Source organism: Phlebotomus papatasi, chromosome 3, assembly GCF_024763615.1.
Source record: "Phlebotomus papatasi isolate M1 chromosome 3, Ppap_2.1, whole genome shotgun sequence".
Taxonomy (NCBI): Eukaryota; Metazoa; Arthropoda; class Insecta; order Diptera; family Psychodidae; genus Phlebotomus; species Phlebotomus papatasi.
In genome coordinates this window covers 85,958,207-85,979,984 of record NC_077224.1, presented here as the reverse complement: position 1 = coordinate 85,979,984, position 21,778 = coordinate 85,958,207, and the positions used below count along the sequence as shown (strand labels likewise).

The 21,778-nt window shown below is 35.9% G+C and overlaps 2 protein-coding genes across 2 annotated transcripts; one reads left to right on the top strand and one right to left on the bottom strand.

Annotated features, from left to right (window-relative positions):
- Positions 1-1,761: 1,761 nt before the first annotated feature.
- Positions 1,762-6,607, bottom strand: LOC129806161 (cap-specific mRNA (nucleoside-2'-O-)-methyltransferase 1). Its single transcript, XM_055854546.1, has 2 exons — positions 5,081-6,607; positions 1,762-3,025 (listed from the first exon to the last, which is right to left on the bottom strand). The coding sequence occupies exons 1-2, from the start codon at positions 6,385-6,387 to the stop codon at positions 1,834-1,836; spliced, it is 2,499 nt and encodes an 832-aa protein (XP_055710521.1). The 5' UTR covers positions 6,388-6,607; the 3' UTR covers positions 1,762-1,833.
- Positions 6,608-8,250: 1,643 nt separating this feature from the next.
- Positions 8,251-15,095, top strand: LOC129806166 (lipoamide acyltransferase component of branched-chain alpha-keto acid dehydrogenase complex, mitochondrial). The gene is made up of 4 exons (XM_055854553.1): positions 8,251-9,013; positions 9,239-9,348; positions 13,537-14,503; positions 14,635-15,095. The coding sequence occupies exons 1-4, from the start codon at positions 8,930-8,932 to the stop codon at positions 14,866-14,868; spliced, it is 1,395 nt and encodes a 464-aa protein (XP_055710528.1). The 5' UTR covers positions 8,251-8,929; the 3' UTR covers positions 14,869-15,095.
- Positions 15,096-21,778: the final 6,683 nt, after the last annotated feature.

The following is a 21,778-nucleotide window of genomic DNA, read 5'->3' as shown; positions in this document are numbered from 1 at the left end:
ATTCTATTCTAAAAGTTCAGTCTTTCAACGGATCGAACGGATCCTATCAACATTCTGAGAAGAAACATGAAAGTTTTCTGCCTTTTTAGTCTAAAGGACTTGTTTGATGATAGTTCCTTCACAGGATGTATCGGGATTCGCTGTATATTTTGATGATAAAGTCCCTACATCATTGAACTATCGTGTACTAGGTCAGTCCTGAGGTAAAATCCTCCACAATGGCTTGCATAGCTTTTCTTGGGAATCTCTGCATCACAATTCTAACGCCTTCCTTACTTACCCGGCTAACACATTAAGTACTTATTAAGTACCTAATAAGTTCTTAACTCAACAACTTAATTTTAAGGAGTTGTAGAACATTCAACTACTTAAAAAAAATATGAAATTGAGGCAAACGTCAGCGCTTTGTGGCGAGTAGTGAAACTTATATGACATGACTCTCCCTTAAGATTAAGATTAAGATTAAGTACTTAATTAAGGTCTTTGTTAAAGTCCTTAATTAAGTAGTTTCATCAAAATTTAATAATTTTGTGTGATTTACACTCCTGGATCACGCGCTGAAGGGAGGACTTAACAAAAAATGAAACAGTTATTGGAAATTTTAACTTCCGTATTACAAGTTGAGAGAATAAATTGAAAAATTTAATAGATCTCTGGATTCTTGTGGGCAAACAAACATTCCCGTATAGGGACTACGAGTAGAGTCTTGAGTTACACTTAAGGTAAAGTACCCTGTATTCGGCCGGTTTCTCAACTCGGCCAGTGCGACTATTTATTCAATTTACTTAGATTTGTTATAATATGGTCTTACCGATTTAACATTATAAGGTGTATTATATTATATATAACGTAAATCAGTGAAAATTTCATAGAAGTTGACTATAAAACGTTAATAAATTGGTTAAATAATTCAACTGGCCGAGTTGAGAAACCGGCCGACTAGAGGGTACTTTACCTTACCAATGCAAAATGCAAAGAAGAATGTTATATTATAGCTTAACTGATTTCACTGAACTTTACTATTTATAAATTAATCACTAGAAGACAGACAACTTTATGGTATTTAGTAAGATTTTGTGGTTATGTTTTTCTGAAATGCAGTGCTGTCTCTCTATATGCACAGTTTGGGTACTTTTTTTGACAGTTCTCTCTCTGAATATGCACAACTTTTTTTTGAAATTCCCAACGGTTTTTTTCTTTCTTTTAATAAATTATCATTTTTTTATTGTTCTAGAAATTCCCGTGTTATTTTAAATATAATATGAGACAGAAAAAATAAAATTAAGAAAATTAAAAACAAGAAAAATTAGTTACCAAGAAAATAATTTTCTTTATTACTTTTTCAAAATGTAAACAAATTGATTTTGAATGCAACCGACACAAAAGCTGTGCATATAAAGAGTGTGCATCTGCATAGAGAGACAGCACTGTGTCAATTTATGTCATCTCTTTCTAACCAATGTTTAACATGTGTCCATCGCATTCTCTATTCCAGTTTCTACTTTTTATCACGATGTCACTACTTTCGCTGGAAAAATTCCTTAATTAAGTACTTAATAAGTACTTATTAAGAACTTAATTTATGAACTCTGGCTAAGTTATTATTTAAGAGAATCTACAATGCCTTTAATTATAGCATTGCGCTAGTAACTGCTTACCTTGTATTAGCCGGGTACCTACGTCGCACCAGATTATCCTCAATTTCACAAAAGTTGCTAACCAAAAAAAAAACATTTTTTAAAGAATAAAAACTCAGAAAAAGAATGTTCTATACAACTTTTATTGAGTTTTAAAATATTTTGTTTTTTACATTAGAGTTTTCCTCGCAAAATGTCACTGCGAGTAGATTTTCCTGGATTTCTCAATGCTCTGCCACGTGAGGTACTCAAGATCTGACCTGCACACAAGTCCATCTGCTTCATCCTCGGGAACCGGATTGTGGGCCGAGGCCTGGATTTGAAGCTCCTGCTCCCACTTCCACAGAAACCTAAACTGAAAGGTTGTGTTGAAGGAAGTGAGAATGCAACTTGGATTCTCCAATTCGTGCAGATTGAAGGATTTCTGCCTCTCGAGGTCGTAGTAGTAGGTCGTTTGATTCCGGACACTGTAGTGCATCCGGAGGTTGCTTTTGATCTCACAGAGGAACAGCAGAGCCTTGGGGATGTAGAAGCGCTCGTCTGTATTGGGCAGCAAGTATCCCTTGCGCGTAGTCATATTTTTCAGTCCATAGTACTGCAGGCCCTCAATAAAGGGCCCAATTTCCCGGAAGGGAATCAGTTTCTTGCACCTAATGGGCACAGTTTCAGCATTCCCAAAAGGCTTATTTATAGCTTCGGCAAATTTCTGACAGTACTTATTGCGCTCCAACAGCGGCATCTTCCGGATGTCCTCTCCATCGAGAATGAGCCCATCAATGATGTGGAGGGCGTAGCTGGTGCGCTGAGATCTATCTTCACCTTTGTGCTCTTGCACAATTTCCCCATAAATCAGCGTCTGTGGTGACATTTCCACCTGAATTCCCCTCGGCAGATGCTCCCACATCCCTTTCCCATTCAGCATCACCACATCCTGCCGTCCCTTGCTGAGAAAGAACGTCCGGATGTTCTTCTGACTATTCTCCGGAGTGTTCAGTGGCACAAAGTACCAGTGATCCTGAACCTCTCCAAAAATCCCAATTAAATGCCTCCCTCTCTTTGTCAAAACATTCTCCTTCGTCGTCATAAACTTCCGATCTGCCCCCCGCAGCAGCTCATTGGAGTATTCCTCGTGCGAAGTCTTCTGACCACGCGGAGCTGTCCTCATGGTGCTCGGAAGGCACCATTCCCTCAAGCATCGCTCCCGAATCTCAATCTGACGAGTCTCTTCCAGACTCTTGTTCCCCGCATAAGCTGCGATCTTTCGCAAGCCCGTTATCTGATTGCGTCCAATCCGATTATTGGACTCAAAGATGTACCCGAAGAAATTGGTGTCATCCCTAAGGATTTCATAGGGAACCAATTCCCGGACATCATCATTACCAGATGATCTGGAAATCAACAATTAGAAAAATCCCCGTTTGAGGTATTTCCTCCTTAATCATATGGCTTTCGGAATTTGACTTTGGATATTTGGCTTTTCGGGATTTTCGCTTTTCGGGATTTTGGCTTTCCGGAATTTTGGTTTTTTGGAATGTTGGTTTTTGGGGATTCCGGTTTTCCAGGATTTTGGCTTTTCGGATTTGTGGCTTTCAGGATTTTGCCTCATTCCGGATTTTGGGTTTCGGGATTTTGGCTTTCAGGATTTTGGCTTTTCGGAATTGCTGCTTTCAGGAATTTGCCTCATTCCGGATTATGAATTTTCGGGATTTTGGCTTTTTGGGATTTTAGCTGTTCGGGATTTTGGCCTTTCGGAGTTTTGGCTTCTCGGGATTTTGACCTTTTCCGAATTTTGGCTTTCGGAATTTTGGCTTTTCGGAATTTTGGCTTTCGGGATTTTGACTTTCGGGATTTTAGCTTTTCGGAATTTCGTCTTTTCGGGATTTTGTCTTCTCGGGATTTTGGTTTCCGGAGATTTTAGTTTTTCGGGATTTTGATTTTTCGGAGTTTAAGCTATTCGGAATTTTGACTTTCGGGATTTTGGTTTTTCGCAATTTTGTCTTTTCGGGATTTTGTCATCTGGGACTTTTGGTTTTTGGGGATTTCAGCTTTTCGGGATTTTAGCCTTTCGAAGTTTTAGCGTTTCGGGATTTTGACCTTTTCCGAATTTTGGCTTTCAGAATTTTGGCTTTTCGGGATTTTGGTTTTCGGGATTTTGACCTTTTCCGAATTTTGACTTTTCGGAATTTGGGCTTCGGAATTTTGACTCATTCCAGAATTTGGCTTTTCGGCATTTTGACACATTCCGAATTTTGGCTTTCGGAATTTTGTCTTCGGGATTTTGGCTTCGGAATTTTGGCTTCGGGATTTTGACTCATTCCGGATTTTGACTTTCCGGGATTTTGGCTTTCAGAATTTTGGCTTTTCGGGATTTTGGCTTTTCGGGATTTTGCCGTTTCGGGATTTTGGCTTTCCGGGATTTTGGCTTTCAGAATTTTGGCTTTTCGGGATTTTGGCTTTTCGGGATTTTGGCTTTTCGGAGTTTTGGCTTTTCGGGATTTTGACCTTTTCCGAATTTTGACTTTTCGGAATTTGGGCTTCGGAATTTTGACTCATTCCAGAATTTGGCTTTTCGGCATTTTGACACATTCCGAATTTTGGCTTTCGGAATTTTGTCTTCGGGATTTTGGCTTCGGAATTTTGGCTTCGGGATTTTGACTCATTCCGGATTTTGACTTTCCGGGATTTTGGCTTTCAGAATTTTGGCTTTTCGGGATTTTGGCTTTTCGGGATTTTGGCTTTTCGGAGTTTTGGCTTTTCGGGATTTTGACAAATTCCGAATTTTGGCTTTCGGGATTTTAACTTTTTGGGTTTGTGGCTTTTCGGAATTTTAGCTTTCGGAATTTTGACCCATTCCGGATTTTAATTTTCGGGATTTTGGCCTTTCAGAATTTTGACTTTTCGGGATTTTGGCTTTTCGGAATTTTGAATTTTCGGAATTTTAAATTTTCGGAATTTGGACTTTTCGGGATTTTGACTTCGGAATTTTGACTTTTCGGGATTTTGACTTTCAGGATTTTGACTTTTTTTGGTTTTTGGCTTTTCAGAATTTTGGCTTTCGGAATAAGTTTCAGGATTTCGGTTTTCCGGGATTTTGGCTTTTCGGAATTTTATTTTTTGGGGATTTTAGCATTCTGGGTTTTGATACATTCCGAATTTTTGCTTTCGGATTTTTATCTTTTTGGGATTTTGGCTTTTCGCGGTTTTAACCGGGACCTCTTTAATCACCGTTAGTACCGCTAATGTCGCTTGCATCATTAAAGCTGGAAGCTGGATGCATATCAAAAGTTCGCATGAAGCCTATGCTCCACAAGAGTTGAAAATAATCTAACATTTTCGCATTCGAAAAATTGTTTCAAAAAAGATTCCCATGTACCTCCAAATGCTTCAGGCTTTGTCAGAGGATTTTAATTAAATTTTTTGGGGGTAATTTTTGTTGAACTCACCTGAACATTGTGACGCAGACGTCGAAGAGATGCCTCCGGATGACGTCAGTGCCGGATTTGAGCCACTTGCAGACGAGATACCGCTCTGAGTTGGCCGGGCGGCTGGTGTTGGGCTTGATGATGGCAATTTGGTGGAAGCACTTGTACATGAGATAGACCAGGCCGACGCTGAAGGGCGTAAAGAGATCAAAGAGCTTCACCACGAAGTGTCCCTTCTCCCGGAGGACACTCAGAGCCACGAGGCACTGACAAAGGTAGAGACGCTTGGACAGGATTTCCTGAATGTTCTCCTGATTCTTCACCGAAAATCCTCCATCGGCCATCATGAAATGGACTCCTTTCCCTGTTTCACTCATCACCAGCTTCATGAGAGAGTCAATGTTGTCGGGATTGTAGACATCGCCATCGCCCTCGACGCCGTAGAAAGGATGGAAGGATTCAGGATGGCCAGCCAGGAAGTTGTCCAGGTTGAAGTCATTTTCTTCTTTGAGCGTGAATCCGTAGCCTCGAGCATGCCATTTGCGCTTCCACAGGATGTACTCGGAGAAGCCACCTGGGCCAGCACAGACATCGGCAAAGTAGAGGAGCTCATGATCTCTCACCAGGGACACTCCGTCCTCATCCACGGGATCCGTGAACATGAAGCCAAGCAGAGCATCCATGTTGGCCATCTTCACGGCTGCCCGATTGAGAAAAATGGCATTTTTGATGGTCTCGAAGGGATTGCTGCGCTGGCAGGCTCGCCTCATGTCCAGATCATTCATATTGTCAAAGACATTCTTGGCCTCCAGGACGCCCTTGAGGATTTCCGGGTCACAGAACAGCGTCTCATCGTCAATGATCAATTTCTTCGGCCCCTGCACCAGCCACTCATCCAGCCGGCTGCGATCTAAATCCTCCAGATCGTCCAGTTCACCGTGCAGCCAATCGACAATCTCCGGAATCTGAATGATCTCTTCAGTGTCATTGAATTGAGCTCCTGACAGATCCACCGAGTCGGGAGCTGCTCCCAAACCCCTTCGGCCCTTCTGCTTAGATGCCTCAATGGGATCCAACCGGCCCTGACTGTGCTTTCCCAGACCCGTGCGCTCCTGGTAACCCATTTTCTTCATCATTCGCAGCGATGCCTGGGAATACAAATCTGTGCTGGACGCCTCGGTTGAGGCTTCTGTGACTGCTATCTTGGGCTGTGGCGCCCAATAGCTCTCATCATCATCTTCCCTCTGTCTCTTCCGACCACCGTACATGCCATTGGAGTACCCGTGATCCGAGGATTCCGGCGTGGAGTCGTCCGAAGTTGAAGTCATCGTGGCCTCCTTTGCAGCAACTTTCACCGATTTTCCTGGCTACTGCGGCAATATTCCGGGATGACCAGCTGGGGAACACTTACCCAGAGAACAAGGGGAACAAACTATGAAGGATTTTCATGCAAAATCCTTTCTATTTGTTGTCCTTTTGTGGAAATTTTCCAAAATATAAACACACTATCTCAATGTCAGCAATTCAAACTGGCATGCAAGTAAGAGACAGTACTATTTTTCTAGCAACCCGGTGGAACACACCCCAGTCAAATCACATTCCTTTTAATATCTCATATATACCACATACTAATAGTGATATAATTGCCCTAATTGCCCAATCATAACGTTTTTGCCCAAGAAACAAAGAAAAAAAGTCACGCATGATAAATATAAAAGCAAACTCAAATATTTAATAGTACTCGTGCAAAAATTACCAACCATAGTGGTTGTAAATTTTTCTACTGTGTAGATAATCGTTCAGGAAGAAGCACATAAATATGATTTTCATTCACCTAGAATACGAATTTTTTAACATAGCTCCACAACTGACATTTTGAATCCAAATGTCGTTCGAATTTGAGAGATTCAGATTTGACAGACTCTACTGTAATTGTCCAATCGAGGTTCTAATTTAGTACCGCCCTAAAAAAAGCTCTTGAGATAACTCGCTTTTACGGATAATGATAGAGTATTTAAAAAAAAAGCTTTTCTTGTGAGCAATGCCCAATTTTAATATTTTCTATTATTTTTTTTCATTTTCCTATGCAAATACAATTTAAAAATAAATTATAAATAAGATTTAACCGATTTTGCGAGAAATGATACACATATAATTAGAATTTTTTTGATTTACGATTTTTTGAGAGCTGTTTAATCCCATTAAAGTATGGTTTTAGTAAAAGCTATAAAAGGAATGCATAGTAAGCTCTCAAGTTGCGTTAAAATTGAATAAAAAATAAAAAGTTTCTAAATGAAAAATATCGTTCATTTAATATTAATATCTGCAAATCCTTTAAAAATACCAATTTGGCTTTTAAAGAATACCAAATTTTCGTAAAATGCCACCTGTTTTTATATGTAATTGGCATCAGAAATGGACATTTGAATGACTTATTCTACATAACCTAAACAATGTTAAAATTTTTTGAATTGTGTCACGATTCAAAAAAAATCGCAAAAACACTTGAAAATATTTAAAAAAAAATTGATTAAAAATAAATAATATAAGACCTAGAATTGTTCTCAAGTGGTACTGTAGAAATAAATAAGGTGAAAATTCACTTTACGCCTTGTATTACTTTTTCGAATTCCTATTGGAATTTCACATAAAATTCTCTTTAAAAAAAAGCGCAAACTATATATGAGAATTTGAAAATTTTACAGGAAAATATATTGATATGAGTGCTAAAATCCTTACCGAATTGCTAGGAAAAAGAAAATTCAATTTCCATTTGCTACGAAAATCTGTAAAAATTCACTTTGGCATTTTTTGTCAATTTACCAAAAAAAATTTATATAAAAATTACAAGAAAATGGGAAAATATTTATTTCAAAATGGATTTATGAGTCCTGGAACTGTTGTAGAAGTCTTACGGAATGAAAAACTATTGAAAAGTTCCTTTTTTTATGAGAATATCTGCACTGGTATTTTATGCCAGTTTGGGTATTTTACGTGATTTTTTGGTTTGGGTTTTAAAGTGTTAAAAAGAAAAATTTGTATGATAATTATGATATTTTGTGGAACAAATATTTTCATTTTTAATGTTTTTCTTTTTTATAAAAGTCAATAAATTTAGAAGAATATTTCGCAAAGAATTATAAACAAAGTACTTGCATACCTTGCGTACTTCTTATTCATTTTTGCAAGGTCTTTCAGTAGAGTGGTCAGCCGGGTAGATTTTTTTGCATTCTAGCAGTTTTTGCAGTCGTTGAAATTTTAATTATTAATGAAACAGGTAGATTTTTAGCTTGATTCTCTCAATTTTTCCGTGGTAATCTAACAAGAAACTTTGCAAAATAGAAAGAATAATACTTAAGGAACTTTTCTCAGTGGCTGTGGAAACAATTCAATTAATCTTTTAGTGAAAAACTGAACTATTTGAAAGTGAAAATTTATAATTTTGCGGGCTTTTTTCTCTGAGTTCCCTGATCATTTGGGGCAGATACTGTGAGACTGGGCCAGCAGGTCAAGGCCACAAGCCCAAAAAGAGAAGCTACTGATCGAGTGAGGTGATCTAGATGGATATTTGGGAGAAAGTGTTTGTGCTTTGAGCTTCCCGGAGGGGTCAACCTACTCGAAGATAAGCGGCCAGGAAGGCCAACCCATGAACTCAGAAGGGGAGGACGTGAGTGGCATGTTTATCTGTTGGATTTGCCTCCCGTGCCCGTGATTCTTATCACTGGAGTTGACGTCTGTAATCGCCAAACTCGTGGCTCTCGGAATTTTATTTATTGAGAGACTTCTGCCGATGCTCCCCGATTGTCCGTCAACTGGCTTCGTTCTCGTCAGTTCTGTCGTCGATCGCGGCCACATAGCACATGCTCCACAATGGCATTCTGTCTTCGGAGTCACTCTGGGCTGATCTTCAGGAGAATCCTCTCTCAAAAATGTGGCAAACCCATCGATTTCCACGTGAGTGTCTCATTCACCGTGTCCAGAAGGGATCTGTGGAGGATTCTGTGTGGTGAAGTGCTCAGGATTCAGTGCTCAAAGTGTTCTGTCTTGACCTTGCGTAATACGTGAAAATTGGCAATTCACTCGCCACAAAAAAACTTCCACACTCTCACTCTCAATCACTAGCCCGATTCTCTACAGCAATCCCTCTTTTCCTCTTCCCCTCTCTCTCAATTTTTCCAGAGAATCCAGCAACTGAGATGCCTGTCCACGACTTTCCAGCTCAACAAAGTGGTCTCGTTCAATCTGTCGGACATTGGAGAGGGAATCCGCGAAGTCAGCGTGAAGGAATGGTAAGTCTCTCACTCACACATTCATCCGTTGATTGCTGCTGATAATCTTCCTCTGCAAAATACCCGATTGCGATAAGAGCCCCTTGTGGCCTGTTGGCCCAGAGACGTCTTGTGATTATTTTCCCATCGGATTATGCCACCGATCTCTAATAGTTCCCACCGTTTCCACCGCAAAAAAAAAACATTCCTTAATTATTTAAGCGGATTTAATGCGGACTTTTTACCGTCAAACATTAGAATTTATTAAAAATTAATTTTTTTTATGCAGAATATTCACATTTTAAACGCTCATTTGCATTTTAAAAGTATTTTCCAACCATATGAAGCATATGCTTCATGGGCACTTTCTAGGATGCATAAGATGCAATTGCGATTCCAGCGCCAATTGCGGTGGTGAGACAAACTCACAATGTTCCAATGCAAGCGCCTGGCAAGTTGGCCTTTTTATATGGAGCTATTTGAAGCCAATTCCTAAATTGATCTCGGACTCAGCTCACAGTGCTCCAAGGAAAACATTTATTTAAACAAAAACTTTGTATATTTATCCCTCCATACGGAAAGGTATCTTATAATACGGAAAAACTTCTCACTTTTTAAATATTTAGCACAACGATCACAAGTGTAGAAAAATTCCCATACGCATTTGTATGCGAAAGTAAGAAATTGGCTTCAACAACGCCGGGGACTAGTTCTAATGAGTTTATCTTCAGTTAGGGGAAATGCTCATAATTTTGGACAGTTTCTTATTTTGGACAATTTGAGGATAACATTGGACACTAAAAATAAATTGATTAAAATGATGGATTTTAATCCAATATTTGATGAATAATGAATTCTATCTAAATATTTGTTCTTTTTGGAAGATTTTGACACTAAATACGTTAAATTTTGAATATGATTTGAGTTGAAATTGCTTTGTTGAAAATTCAGTGTGAGCAATTGCTTACGAGAAATATGACAGAACTTTGTGATTACTTCAGTTCTTATTTGTGGAGCTCAGAGGCAAAATGACACATATCCTATGGCTAAAGCATAGGATATGTGTCATTTTGCCTCTGAGCTACACATTTAGCTGTAGTGAAGTACTAACAATGTTTCTTCGGTTTTTTTGAGTGATATTGAATACTCATTGAATATTGTGTTGATTCTCGTTACTGGTGATTTGTACATTTGATCTGAAGTGAGATTTGCCTTGTGAATTAGATTTTTCGTGTGAAAAATGGGAAATTTTTTAAGACATTCACCAGTGAGGTGATGATTCTTATTTTAGACAGGTGTTTTTTTTATTTTGGACAGGTGGACAAGTTGTCCAAATTAAGAGCCAAAGTCACCTCTACATATCAATTCATTTTTAAACGTATTAAAACTAATTTTAATAAAAATAAGACGATAAATAGCTTGCTAAGTTTCTAAACAACCCTTCTGAAAAGAGAGTAACAAGAAATGTCAATTAGTATTGAAAAAATCGCACTTCAAACTTGGAACTTCGATGCTTATAAGCAGACTCTCCAAAATTATGAGCCCTTACCCTATTGCATAATGAAAATAATAATTTGAAAATCAATTAATAATTTATTTAAAATATAATTATCAAATTTTACAGTAGACTCTTCGATATCCGGCTGACTGGGGGACAAAATGACATTTAGGTTTTTTGAATGATCAACGGTTTTTCTATTTTGTGCAGTGTGAATTTATTTTCTGTCTGACAAAGAAAAAGAGAATTTTCTTCATGGTGTGCTTATGTTTCATTTTTTATCACAATTATGTATTAAAAACTTCGATACAATGTTAATAATACTTTAATTCACTCTGGACAAACTTCATGTTTAGTAAAAATAATTTTGAATACATCAACCGCCAGTGTTTGGCAGCTGTCACCCGGATATCGAAGTGCCGGATAACGAAGAGTTGAGTGTAATTTTATTCTCTTGAAAAAAAAAAAAACACGAAATACAAATGACAATTTTGAAAAACATTTAAAAAATATCGATAGACTACTTTTAGCAAATAATTTCTTGTTTCTTGTAATTTCTGAATATTTGTCCGGTTTTATTTTCGTATCTATCTCTGTTATGGACAGAGACCAAACGGTATCAGATAGAGACTTGAGGTCTTTCAAAGATATCTTCATAAAAACATCTAGAAATTATTAAAATCTTCCTAATTTTACTTAAACTCCCTCTATCACAAGGAAGTATACTTCCTTGAATTAATCTTCAAAAACCTTAAAAGATAATAAAAAAGATTGTTTTTTTTTTAATTGTGTTCTCGGTCTTTTAGGTAATTAATTTATAGTCAAAGAAACACGGTATAGGGTGGAGTCTACACTTATGGACAACGTGCAAAAATCTTAAGTTCTTACGTAAAACAGATTTCGAAAAGTTATAAAATTATTAGTTTATGATGTAATTAACAATTTTTTTGGCCTTTCGAAATTTGTTTAATGTAATAACTTAAGATTTTTGTGTTGTCCATAAGTGTGTACAACATCCATAAGTGTAGACTCCACCCTAGACCTTTTTTTGGTCAGGAACGTCTTCCCCGTAATGAATGTTTCTTCCATCCTTCTGAAGTTTTTTGGGCAGAGGCTATGTTTTATCACTGAGAAACATTTTTTTTTCTAACAGTCAGTTGTTTGCACCAAGCGGGATTCGAATTCACTGTTGTGAGAGTCGAGTCAGAGATCTCATCTGCCCAAGACCCAACTGTCTTGCCAGTTTTAAGCCGATAATAATCCAAAAAAACTGGTATTGATGAAGAGGAATTCGCTGACTGTTCTATCTAATGATTTCGAGCATTTTGATACGAATCCGAATTTAATTTCGAATAAAATCGGTTTAGGCTTGTCAGGAAATCCAAGACCTTTCCAATGAGCCCAGCATGATACTATTCGGTTGAGAATTACACTCTCTAGAGCCTTTTTAACCTTTGACCTTGAAAAAAACGTTATTAGAAATAATTCAACGGAATGTTGGCCAAGGCAATTGATGAAATATGGTTTTGAGAAATGGGATTGTATATACTGCTCTCTCTGTTATTTAACTTTTTCCGGACCGCAAGATATGTTGTAAAACAAATTCGCCATTTTTAAATCAAAAATATCTAAGCTCAGGAATTAATTGAGGTCCTACAAAAAATATCTTATATTTTGACATCCTTATAGTTTGTAATCATCCACAAGAATAGGATTTTTATCAGTTCTGAATAATTAAAAAATATTGTTTTTCACTGATTATTCATATCGCTCCTTGGAAATTACAAGGGACGAACTAATTTTCGGCCATTTTTCAGGAGATAGCATGAAAGATTCAACTCTGTGTAAATAAGTATCTCAATTTAATGACTGAACAAAAACAATTTATTTCTTTTCTATTTATATGATCACTAATATAAACATCGAAACTTTTATATTTTTACCTTTCAAAATATGTTTTTCAATGAGTTAGCACCTTGTCGTTCTAAATGATGTGCAAATTTTCATGAAATTAGAATGACAAGGGATCAACTGGCTTGAGTTAGTCCTCTGTTTCACAAAAATTTGAACGATGAATATATTTTGTGCCCCTTGACTTCAAACAAAATTATGCAAGTAATCAAAAAGATTAAAATTTTGAAAAACTTTTATAATAACGAAATTTAATGACTTAGGGTAAAGTGGTACAAGTTGGACAGTGGTACAAGTTGGACAATGGTACAATTTGGACAGTGGTACAAGTTGGACAATGGTACAATTTGGACAGCGCTTTTTGTCTTGATAAATTTAGTACTTCATTTTTATTTGTATATTTTTAATGCTTTAGTTTTATAATTTGGTTCCTTGTGCTTCAAAACAAATTTTGTACTATATTTATCAAGAAAAAAGCCATGTCCAACTTGTACCGGCGAATTGTCCAACTTGTAACACTAATTCCAAATTATACACTTTACCCTATAATCATCTGAAAATTTATTAAATTGTCTTTCTAAGTGCATTAGAATCTCAAAATCGCAAAAAAGTGAGTTGACCCCTTGTAATTTCCAATGAGCGATATTCTGCTTTGGGTACTCAGAGTCCCAAAAGAGACGAAAGAGTTAATACGGAGAATGGATTGATAACTTCCATTCTCAGGTCAACATCAGTCAGAATGGTCAGAATTCACGATAGCAAGGGCATTTTATTGTGTTTTCTCTTCCGCTCTGTCCCAGGTTCATTAAGGTTGGCGATACCGTTGAGCAGTTCGACAATCTCTGCGAAGTGCAGAGTGACAAAGCCTCAGTCACCATCACAAGTCGCTACGATGGGAAGATCGTGAAGATCTACCACAAAATCGATGATATTGCCCTGGTGGGTCAACCTCTCGTGGACATTGACGTTGCCGATGACGACGAGGCGCCAAAGAAAGCAGAAGATGATCCTGAGAAGTACAGTGACAGCAGTTCGTCAGACGAGGAAGAAGCCAAGGGAACTCCCTGTCCGGCAGCTGAAGATGCTCGAAAGAAAGTCCTCACAACTCCGGCTGTCCGTCGGCTGGCCATGGAAAACAAGCTGGATCTGACCAAGGTGAAGCCGACTGGGAGATTCGGAAGGATTCTCAAGGGAGATGTCCTTGAGCATCTCAATTTAATTCCCGCGGGGACAGTTAAGCCTCATCCTACGCTCCTTCAGACCCAGACTCAACAGACGCCAGTCGCGGTGCCGAGAGCTGTGACTGAGGATCGTGTGGAGGTGCTCAAGGGAGTCCGGAAGGTTATGCTGAAGTCCATGACGGAAGCTCTGAAGATTCCCCATTTTGCCTACAGTGACGAGATTAACATGTCAAAGCTGATGGCTGTGCGGGAGGAACTGAAGGGAGATGCTCTGGAGAGGGGTGTTAAACTGACGTACATGCCCTTCTTCATCAAAGCTGCCAGCAGAGCCCTCCTTAAGTATCCGATTCTCAACAGCAGCCTGGATGAGGCCAATGAGAGCGTCATCTACAAAGCAGCTCACAATATCAGCGTCGCTATGGACACTCCTCAGGGACTCGTGGTGCCCAATGTCAAGCATTGCGAACAGAAGAGTCTCCTGGACATCGCCAGGGTCCTCAATGAGCTCCAGGAAAGAGGACAGAAGGGAACTCTGCGTCCGGAAGATTTTACCGATGGAACATTTTCGCTGTCTAACATCGGAATTGTAAGTGAGAACTTATGCTTTTTTTTACCCCAATCGAAGGACCATTTTATGCCCTACAACTTTGCAGAACATTGAAAGTTCCTCAGGTCACCGTGAATGGCGCTAAAATACGTTAAAAAATCTCCTTTCAGATTGGCGGAACGTACACGCATCCGTGCATCATGAGTCCCCAGGTGGCTATTGGGGCCATGGGCAGGACCAAAGTGGTGCCGCGCTTTGGGGACAATGACCAAATCATCAAGGCTTTTGTGATGAGCGTCAGCTGGTCGGCGGATCATCGTGTGATTGACGGGGTCACGATGGCAAGTTTCTCGAATCTGTGGAAGAAGTATCTGGAGAATCCCAACCTCTTCCTGCTCGACTGAGAGTGACAGCAAGTCCGGAGAAGATGAAAAGACGCCCCGAGGAAATTATTGCATTTATCTTGTACAAAGAAAAAAAAAAGAAACGGCAAAAGCGTCGCTGCATTTAAATTTTGTTCTTCCTATTTTTAGTCAAAAAAAAAGCTTTTTCCTTAGATGAAGACTTGGAAGTTCGTGAGACTTGTTAAATTTTTATGCTGTTGGCATTTGGAGGGTTTTTCTCCATTTGATTGAAAGGAAAAAAATACAAATAAAATGAAGCACTGAAAAAATGTCTTTTAACTTCTTTTGATTGAAAGCAATAAAAGAATTATTGCATTTTAGAGGTATTTTTTATCCGGATAGTTTCTTATGGGGACATGGTTTACTGAGCAAATTCTACTTAATAAACGCTCCCAAAAGGTAATTTAATCAATTCATTAATAAACATAAATAGATTTTTTTTCTAAATCATTTCACAGTGAGCAAAATGCCCTGAGAAGTTGATAAAATTCAAAGGAATTGAGATAGTGAATTGGGATTTTCGGGAACCCCTACTTAAAGTTACATTTGTTCCGTAAAGTAGACGAGTAAAAAGTTGTGAAAAAAGTGATGTTTAACATAAATTAGAGTCCTGAAGTGTACCAGCGTGTACAGTAGCATCAAGTATATAGATGAGAGGATTAACTTTTACGAAGTAAGTGTAATTGATGGAAAAATAGTGAATTAATACTTTGTTTGTGAAAGTTAACATTTTCTTTCTTTAATAGCAGTATATCGAAAATACAAGCACTAGAACGGTTTCCTAACCATTTGACGTGAAATAATATTGCAAAAAGAGTGTCTAGAATGTAGAAAAGTTCATGGAAAACATAATCATTCAGTGTTTTGATTTTATTTATGTAGTGTTAGAATTGTTATGCCCAACGCACAATAAATTTTGTTTTGTAAACATATTTTCGAAATTGCCTGTGAGAGTGAGGGAGATAACTAGATTTAGATCTCTCACTCTCACTGAAAGGTCAAAAACATGTTTACTAAACAAAAGTTATTGTGTGTTGGGCATTATAAAGAATCTATATTTTATATACAATGTGCGGGATAATATAAACAAAATAAACAAAATATGTACAGACGTGTTTTTTCTATATTTCTTACTTATTCGGGTTATAATAACTTCATTTTATTTTATTGCAATAAAAAATGTTAATGGCGTGGAATATTTTACAAATTAGGTAATGCCAAACACAATTTAAAAGAAATATTGCGCAAAAAACATTGACGTGTGCCGATAATTATCCAGAAATTGTGTTTCAAGTGCTCTATTCTATTATTACATTCAGTTAAAACCTAAGATTCAAAACTTTTTAAATGATATAATGAAAAGAGCTATAAATTCATTCAATTTTATTTTCTTTAATTTTACTACTTTCCCTTGGAAATTTCAAGTCGGGAATGGAGTTTTGTTCACTACAGTAGAGTTCCTTAAATTTGAACATTTGGGGTAGATGACTATCACTCCTCAAATTTGAACAATATTTTCAAAAACGTAACGGAATTCATGTAAAATTCACTTTTCCTAAATTAAGGAAAATGCCTTTAGAGAATTTATCAATGTAATTTGTTGTTAAATAGATGGATTTTGATGAGGAAATTAATATATTACGACAATATTAAGGAAACACCATAGAAAAATAGTTTTATTCAGACTCCATGCAAATTTTTTTTACATAACCTCATATTTTATATTTTGAATGCAACTGTCGTTCAAATTTGAGGAACTCGACTGTAATATTGAGTGCTCTAACGGAAAACAGTCGTTTTATTAAACTTTCATACACGCTAAAAGTGCACGAGGCTCTGGAAATCTAACTGAATTGCTAAAGATAATTAATAATTAAGGGAAGAGCACCCCGTATCGGAATGTTAAGAGATATGGTCGGTATTTAGTTAAAAATATAAGTCTCAAAATACTTTTTGGTAGTTTTATGTATGCTAATCGGTATATTAGTGATCCATTTAACTATAATCTGTGCATTTGAATTCTAAATTTTTACAATAAATTAATAAAAAAAATAGATGTAACTGCAACTACGCACTCTGTACCTCGGATCGTCACACACAGAAAAAAATTGACTCTAAATTTAAGAATATATAAGATCCTGGGAACTTAAATTGGACGTGAATCTCCGAGGCGTTTAAGTTTAGAAGCTCTAAGCGAAAGAAATGGGCTAGAATCCCTAGCTCTTTCAAGTTAAGAGATCGAGAACTTAAGTTCACCATTAGCTGGAAAATGAAAAATGTCTACAGATTTGCAAATTGCATCTGAAACTAAATGATCAAGGATTTAGAATTAGGGCTTTGGCATTCATTGGATGGGATTTGAAATTAAATTCGTGGGTGTTTGTGTTTAAGAATTTTCCATTTTTCTGTGTTCACGAATGTAATGAGGTGTCTCACGGAAATTTGATTTTATAATTTAAATCTGAGCTAACGCACTGCATTCTTATAAAAGTTAAATTGCAAAAAGTAAGTAATAAATTTTAAAAATTCATTTAAATTGGTGAAACCTGACGATCCGAGGAACACTTCCGACCGCTGGTACTCTTCCCTTATTTATTCGAAAAAAATATTTAAGCAAGTTTTAGAAAAAAAATGTAAAGGAAATGGCAGTTCTGCAGTAGATAGTTATAATATTGACGTTACAGAGTGATTATATTTTATTTAGTCATAATCGATACATTTTACCATACATGATGACGTGATTATATATAAAATAAAAAATTGTTATATTTCGGATGTAAAAATTCCCCATTCACCCGAATATGGGCTTCTTTTATACGGTTATATAAAAGAAATGTGTAAAGTCTTTGCCATATTTTCGGATAGATGTCAGACATCTCTACTAGTTTATAGCTATAAATGCTCCTTGGGTATGTTTACAAAACCAAAGTTATTGTTCGCTAAGCATAACATTAATAACATCAATAACATCAATTTCAAAGTATTTTAAGTCAATATCTTACCTTCTGTTTTACCATTTTCTCACCGATTTCTCACACGATATTCACTCTTACTGTGTTATCACACTTGCACATTAAAATTTTAATATGATTCACATTAATTGTCGCTGGTGAGAGTCCAAATGTGTAATTTGTGTGTTTGAATCATTTTATATTCAAAATTTGATCTATTTGTTGATAAAAAGGTAGACTTGGCCGACAAAATTTGATATAAATTGATTTATAGCATTAATGCGAAAAATTAATGCAATTTTCTCTTTAATTTTTTAATGTGAAAAATATTTATGCTTTAGGTAAATTTAAACTTATTTTTGCAGGCCAAGTCCACTTCTTTATCAATAAATAGAAAAACCCCAAATATTAAGTGACTCAAAAACACAAATAACATATTTGGAGGCTTACAAGCGACAATTAATGTGAATCACATTAAAATTTTAATGTGGAAATGTGATGACGCCGTTATTTCCGTTTTTGAGATGGTTAGAGGACAAGAAGAAAAAGCCGTTTTTTTTAAATAAATAGAAGATAGGTTATTTAGAATACAAGAACAAGAAAATTTGAAGAGTATTTTATTAAATTGAGCATGGTTTTGCTTCTTTGTTGTCCATCTTCCAAATAAATAAGTTTCACATATACATGTATATATAATAATAATAATATAAGTATCAAGAGCTCAAAAAGATATTCGTATGTCATTTTTTTTTTCTTCACTATGTTGGTTGTTGCTTTGGTGTGTTAGTTTTTTTTTTTTTTTTTTTCAAAATCTTATCTGTTTGCACCTTCATAAATCGTCCATCGGCCTTTTTTTTCACTAATATCTGTGTGTCTTTTTCATCAAGTTAATATTGATTATACAGAACAACTCAATTAAATATATGAAATATTTATTTTTTTTAATGTTTAATAGACATAGAATGAGATTATTTTGCTTGGTATTTTCCACTGACTTTAAATTACTTCTTGTTTTTCTCTTTCTTTCTCTCTTGGTAAAATCGTTACGCTGATGATGCTTAAGTCTGGAAATGTTCTTTCTCTATAAATTTTTTTTGTCTTTTTTTATTGTTTTTCTCAATTTTCAACATGAAAAAGTACAAATACATACATGTATTGTATTCTGGTTAATACAACGCTAGATTTTTTTCATCCTAAAATATTTGCGTCTAAAAATCCTTCCTTGTCCTTATTGGTTTATCTCGTTTTTTTCACTAACACTCACTTTTTCTGTCTTTTAAGTTTCCCAATGTAAAATTTTTATATATTTTTTTTATTTTGTTCAATTTGATTTATCATTCCATATTTTTTTCCTAATCTCTCCATCCCTTTCCCATTTTTTTTTGTGCTTTTATTGCATCGCATTTATCTTCTGAAGAACGCAAACAAGGAGGTTTTTCTTTTTATAAATTAGATGATATATTTTTTTTATCCACAAAATACTTGCTATTATGTTGCAATTTCCATTCTTTTTTAGAGATAATTTATAAACACATATTTTAGGGTGATTTATTTCTCATCTACGGCAATTTAAAATATGTTTTTTTCTATTATATTTATGGATTTTTATTTCTTTTTTTTTCACTCTACGTCTTTCTCCTTTGCGTCTCAATTGGTTTCCTTTTTTTTTCTTGTTGTCTTTCTCGATAGGCCAGATTTTATTTAATATATTTATTTATTTTTTTCACCTATTATATTTAATATACATCCTTTAAATATTCTTATATAAATGTGTTGTCCAAAAAATTTAAATTGTATATTATAATAATATATTTTGGTATGTAAGTTGTTTCTCATTCTTTGACGATCATGCTTTTTTTATTTTTTTTTTATTTCGTTCTCTCCTTTCGGGACACTATTTTTTTCCTTTTCTAAAGTTATTATTCACGAAAAAAAGAGAACTATGTGAAAAGTCAAAGGTGGGAGAGAAGGGGATTAAAGACAGGATTTCGATGGGAATGAACACAGTAAAAAAATGTAGATTGTATTTTCTACAACATTGATTTTTTGATTTAACTAATCGACAACCTGGAATATTGTTGATTTAACTATGTTTTTATATAATTTCTTTTACGAAAATATTGAGAAAAATACTTGTTTAAAATTATGTTCAAAATTCATTCATTAAAAAAATATGTAAGAAATACAAAATAAATTTGTTAAAACAAAAACAGCATGTAGTTCCTACAACGAACGACCAGACAATTTTCGTAGACCACGGAAACGCGGATTGATTTTTTAAGTAGTTTTTTTTAGTATATAGAGCTATGGCTTAAAAACTTTTCAATATTGATCACTGTATCAACAAAACGTATTTAAACCAGAGTCTAGCAAAATTTTGTTGATTTAACTATTATTTGTTTATTTTTTTATCTAAGCTATCGGAAATATAACTCATCTGATTACCATCAAGAACTGCTGATTTTTGGCCAATCAAATAAGTGACTTTACTTAATAAAAATGATAGAAGACACCAGGGATCTCAGTGGGGCAATAGGCAAGACCGTTGCGTCTTGGGCGGATGAGATCTCTGACTCGACTCTCAAAGTTGTGAGTTCAAATCCCGCCCGGTGCGAGCAACTGAATGTCTAAAATAATAATACCAAGGGTCCTAGATTGAGGGCAGCCTGTCCCAAGGGTATATAGAACATCAACTCTTGTAGAGTTATGGATGACAAGGTCCTCCATTCGTTAGCAATTTGTAAGACGATAGACGTAACAATACCCTTTAAAAGTCATAACGATGAAGCGGCTCTGAGAAAACCTGAAGTCCGAGCATTTATGCCCTGGAAACACTTACGACTTAAGCCGAGACACGGTTTAACGTAATTATAATTAAAGTAGTGGTTTGACTAAATTCCCAAGTTTCCCATTAACCAAGTCATTTCTCGGTTTAAGCCGAGAGGTGGACTAGTCAGAAACAGATGAGAATGTAATCTGAAGAAGTTGTAAGTGTGTCTAGGACATTATGACGGACGTATGCAGCCCATTCAGGCTAAATTCATTCAGCACGAGTTGTTACACCACACTAAGCATAGAGGAAAGTGCCCATGCTTTCAACGGCCTCAAGCTTTATAATAACTAATTTTTCCTATATTTTTCAATAAATATTAAAAATTAGTTATTGTAAAGCTTGGGGCCGTGCAATGCATGGGCACTTTCCCCTACTCTTCCTTTTAAATTCGCCTATCACTCGCTGGCATATTGGTTGCTCGCATGAATTATATCCCTAAGTTTAAATATCTTGTATTGGTGCCATTTCTACGCCTTTTCGTAAAGGAATTTTAGATGACGTCTAAAGCGAAAAAAATGTTTTAAAAAATATTGTAAAATCAGCAAGTTACTATCTAATTCTTCGCTTCTTACTAATACAATGGGCGAAGTTTCTGTTTTGTTGAAATTTTTGCACAGTTACGTTCGTTATTTCACCTCATAAAAACCTTGGAAATCCTCGGATATTCCTCTACAGAAAAATGACAATTCTGTGGCAATTTTTTACAAAGGTTCCAGGGTTTGCTCAGCTTCGTACTACATTTATCCGCTTACGTACGACTCATTTTCACCGTAAACACTACAGTAAAACCGTGTTTTTTTGTATGATTAAGTGGTTTTAAGTCTCGAAACGGAAGTTTTTGTCCTAACAAACATATACCGTATTCAACATATTTCTAATAAATTTATGTGGGCTTTGTATTATATTTATAGTAATTTCTCTAATAATTATAGTTAAAAACGTTAAAAATATAGTAAAATCAGAAATTTCTTCTAAATTTCAGATAGCAAAATCAAAATTAAAACAATTGTGCAAAAAATAATATCTACATTTGTTTTTCCTGTGAATTTTTTGGAGTGAAGGACTTAAGAATGTGAAGGAAGAGGACCTAAAATTGGGACATTGAAGAATGATCATTTGGTTTTTA

Excerpts from the sequence above, each read along its gene's own strand:
- LOC129806161 (XM_055854546.1), bottom strand. The coding sequence starts at position 6,387 with ATGACTTCAACTTCGGACGACTCCACGCCGGAATCCTCGGATCACGGG. Across the intron at positions 3,026-5,080 it reads GTCTGCGTCACAATGTTCAG|ATCATCTGGTAATGATGATG; the intron begins GTGAGTTCAACA and ends GTTGATTTCCAG.
- LOC129806166 (XM_055854553.1), top strand. The coding sequence starts at position 8,930 with ATGGCATTCTGTCTTCGGAGTCACTCTGGGCTGATCTTCAGGAGAATC. Across the intron at positions 9,014-9,238 it reads GCAAACCCATCGATTTCCAC|AGAATCCAGCAACTGAGATG; the intron begins GTGAGTGTCTCA and ends CAATTTTTCCAG. Across the intron at positions 14,504-14,634 it reads CGCTGTCTAACATCGGAATT|ATTGGCGGAACGTACACGCA; the intron begins GTAAGTGAGAAC and ends ATCTCCTTTCAG.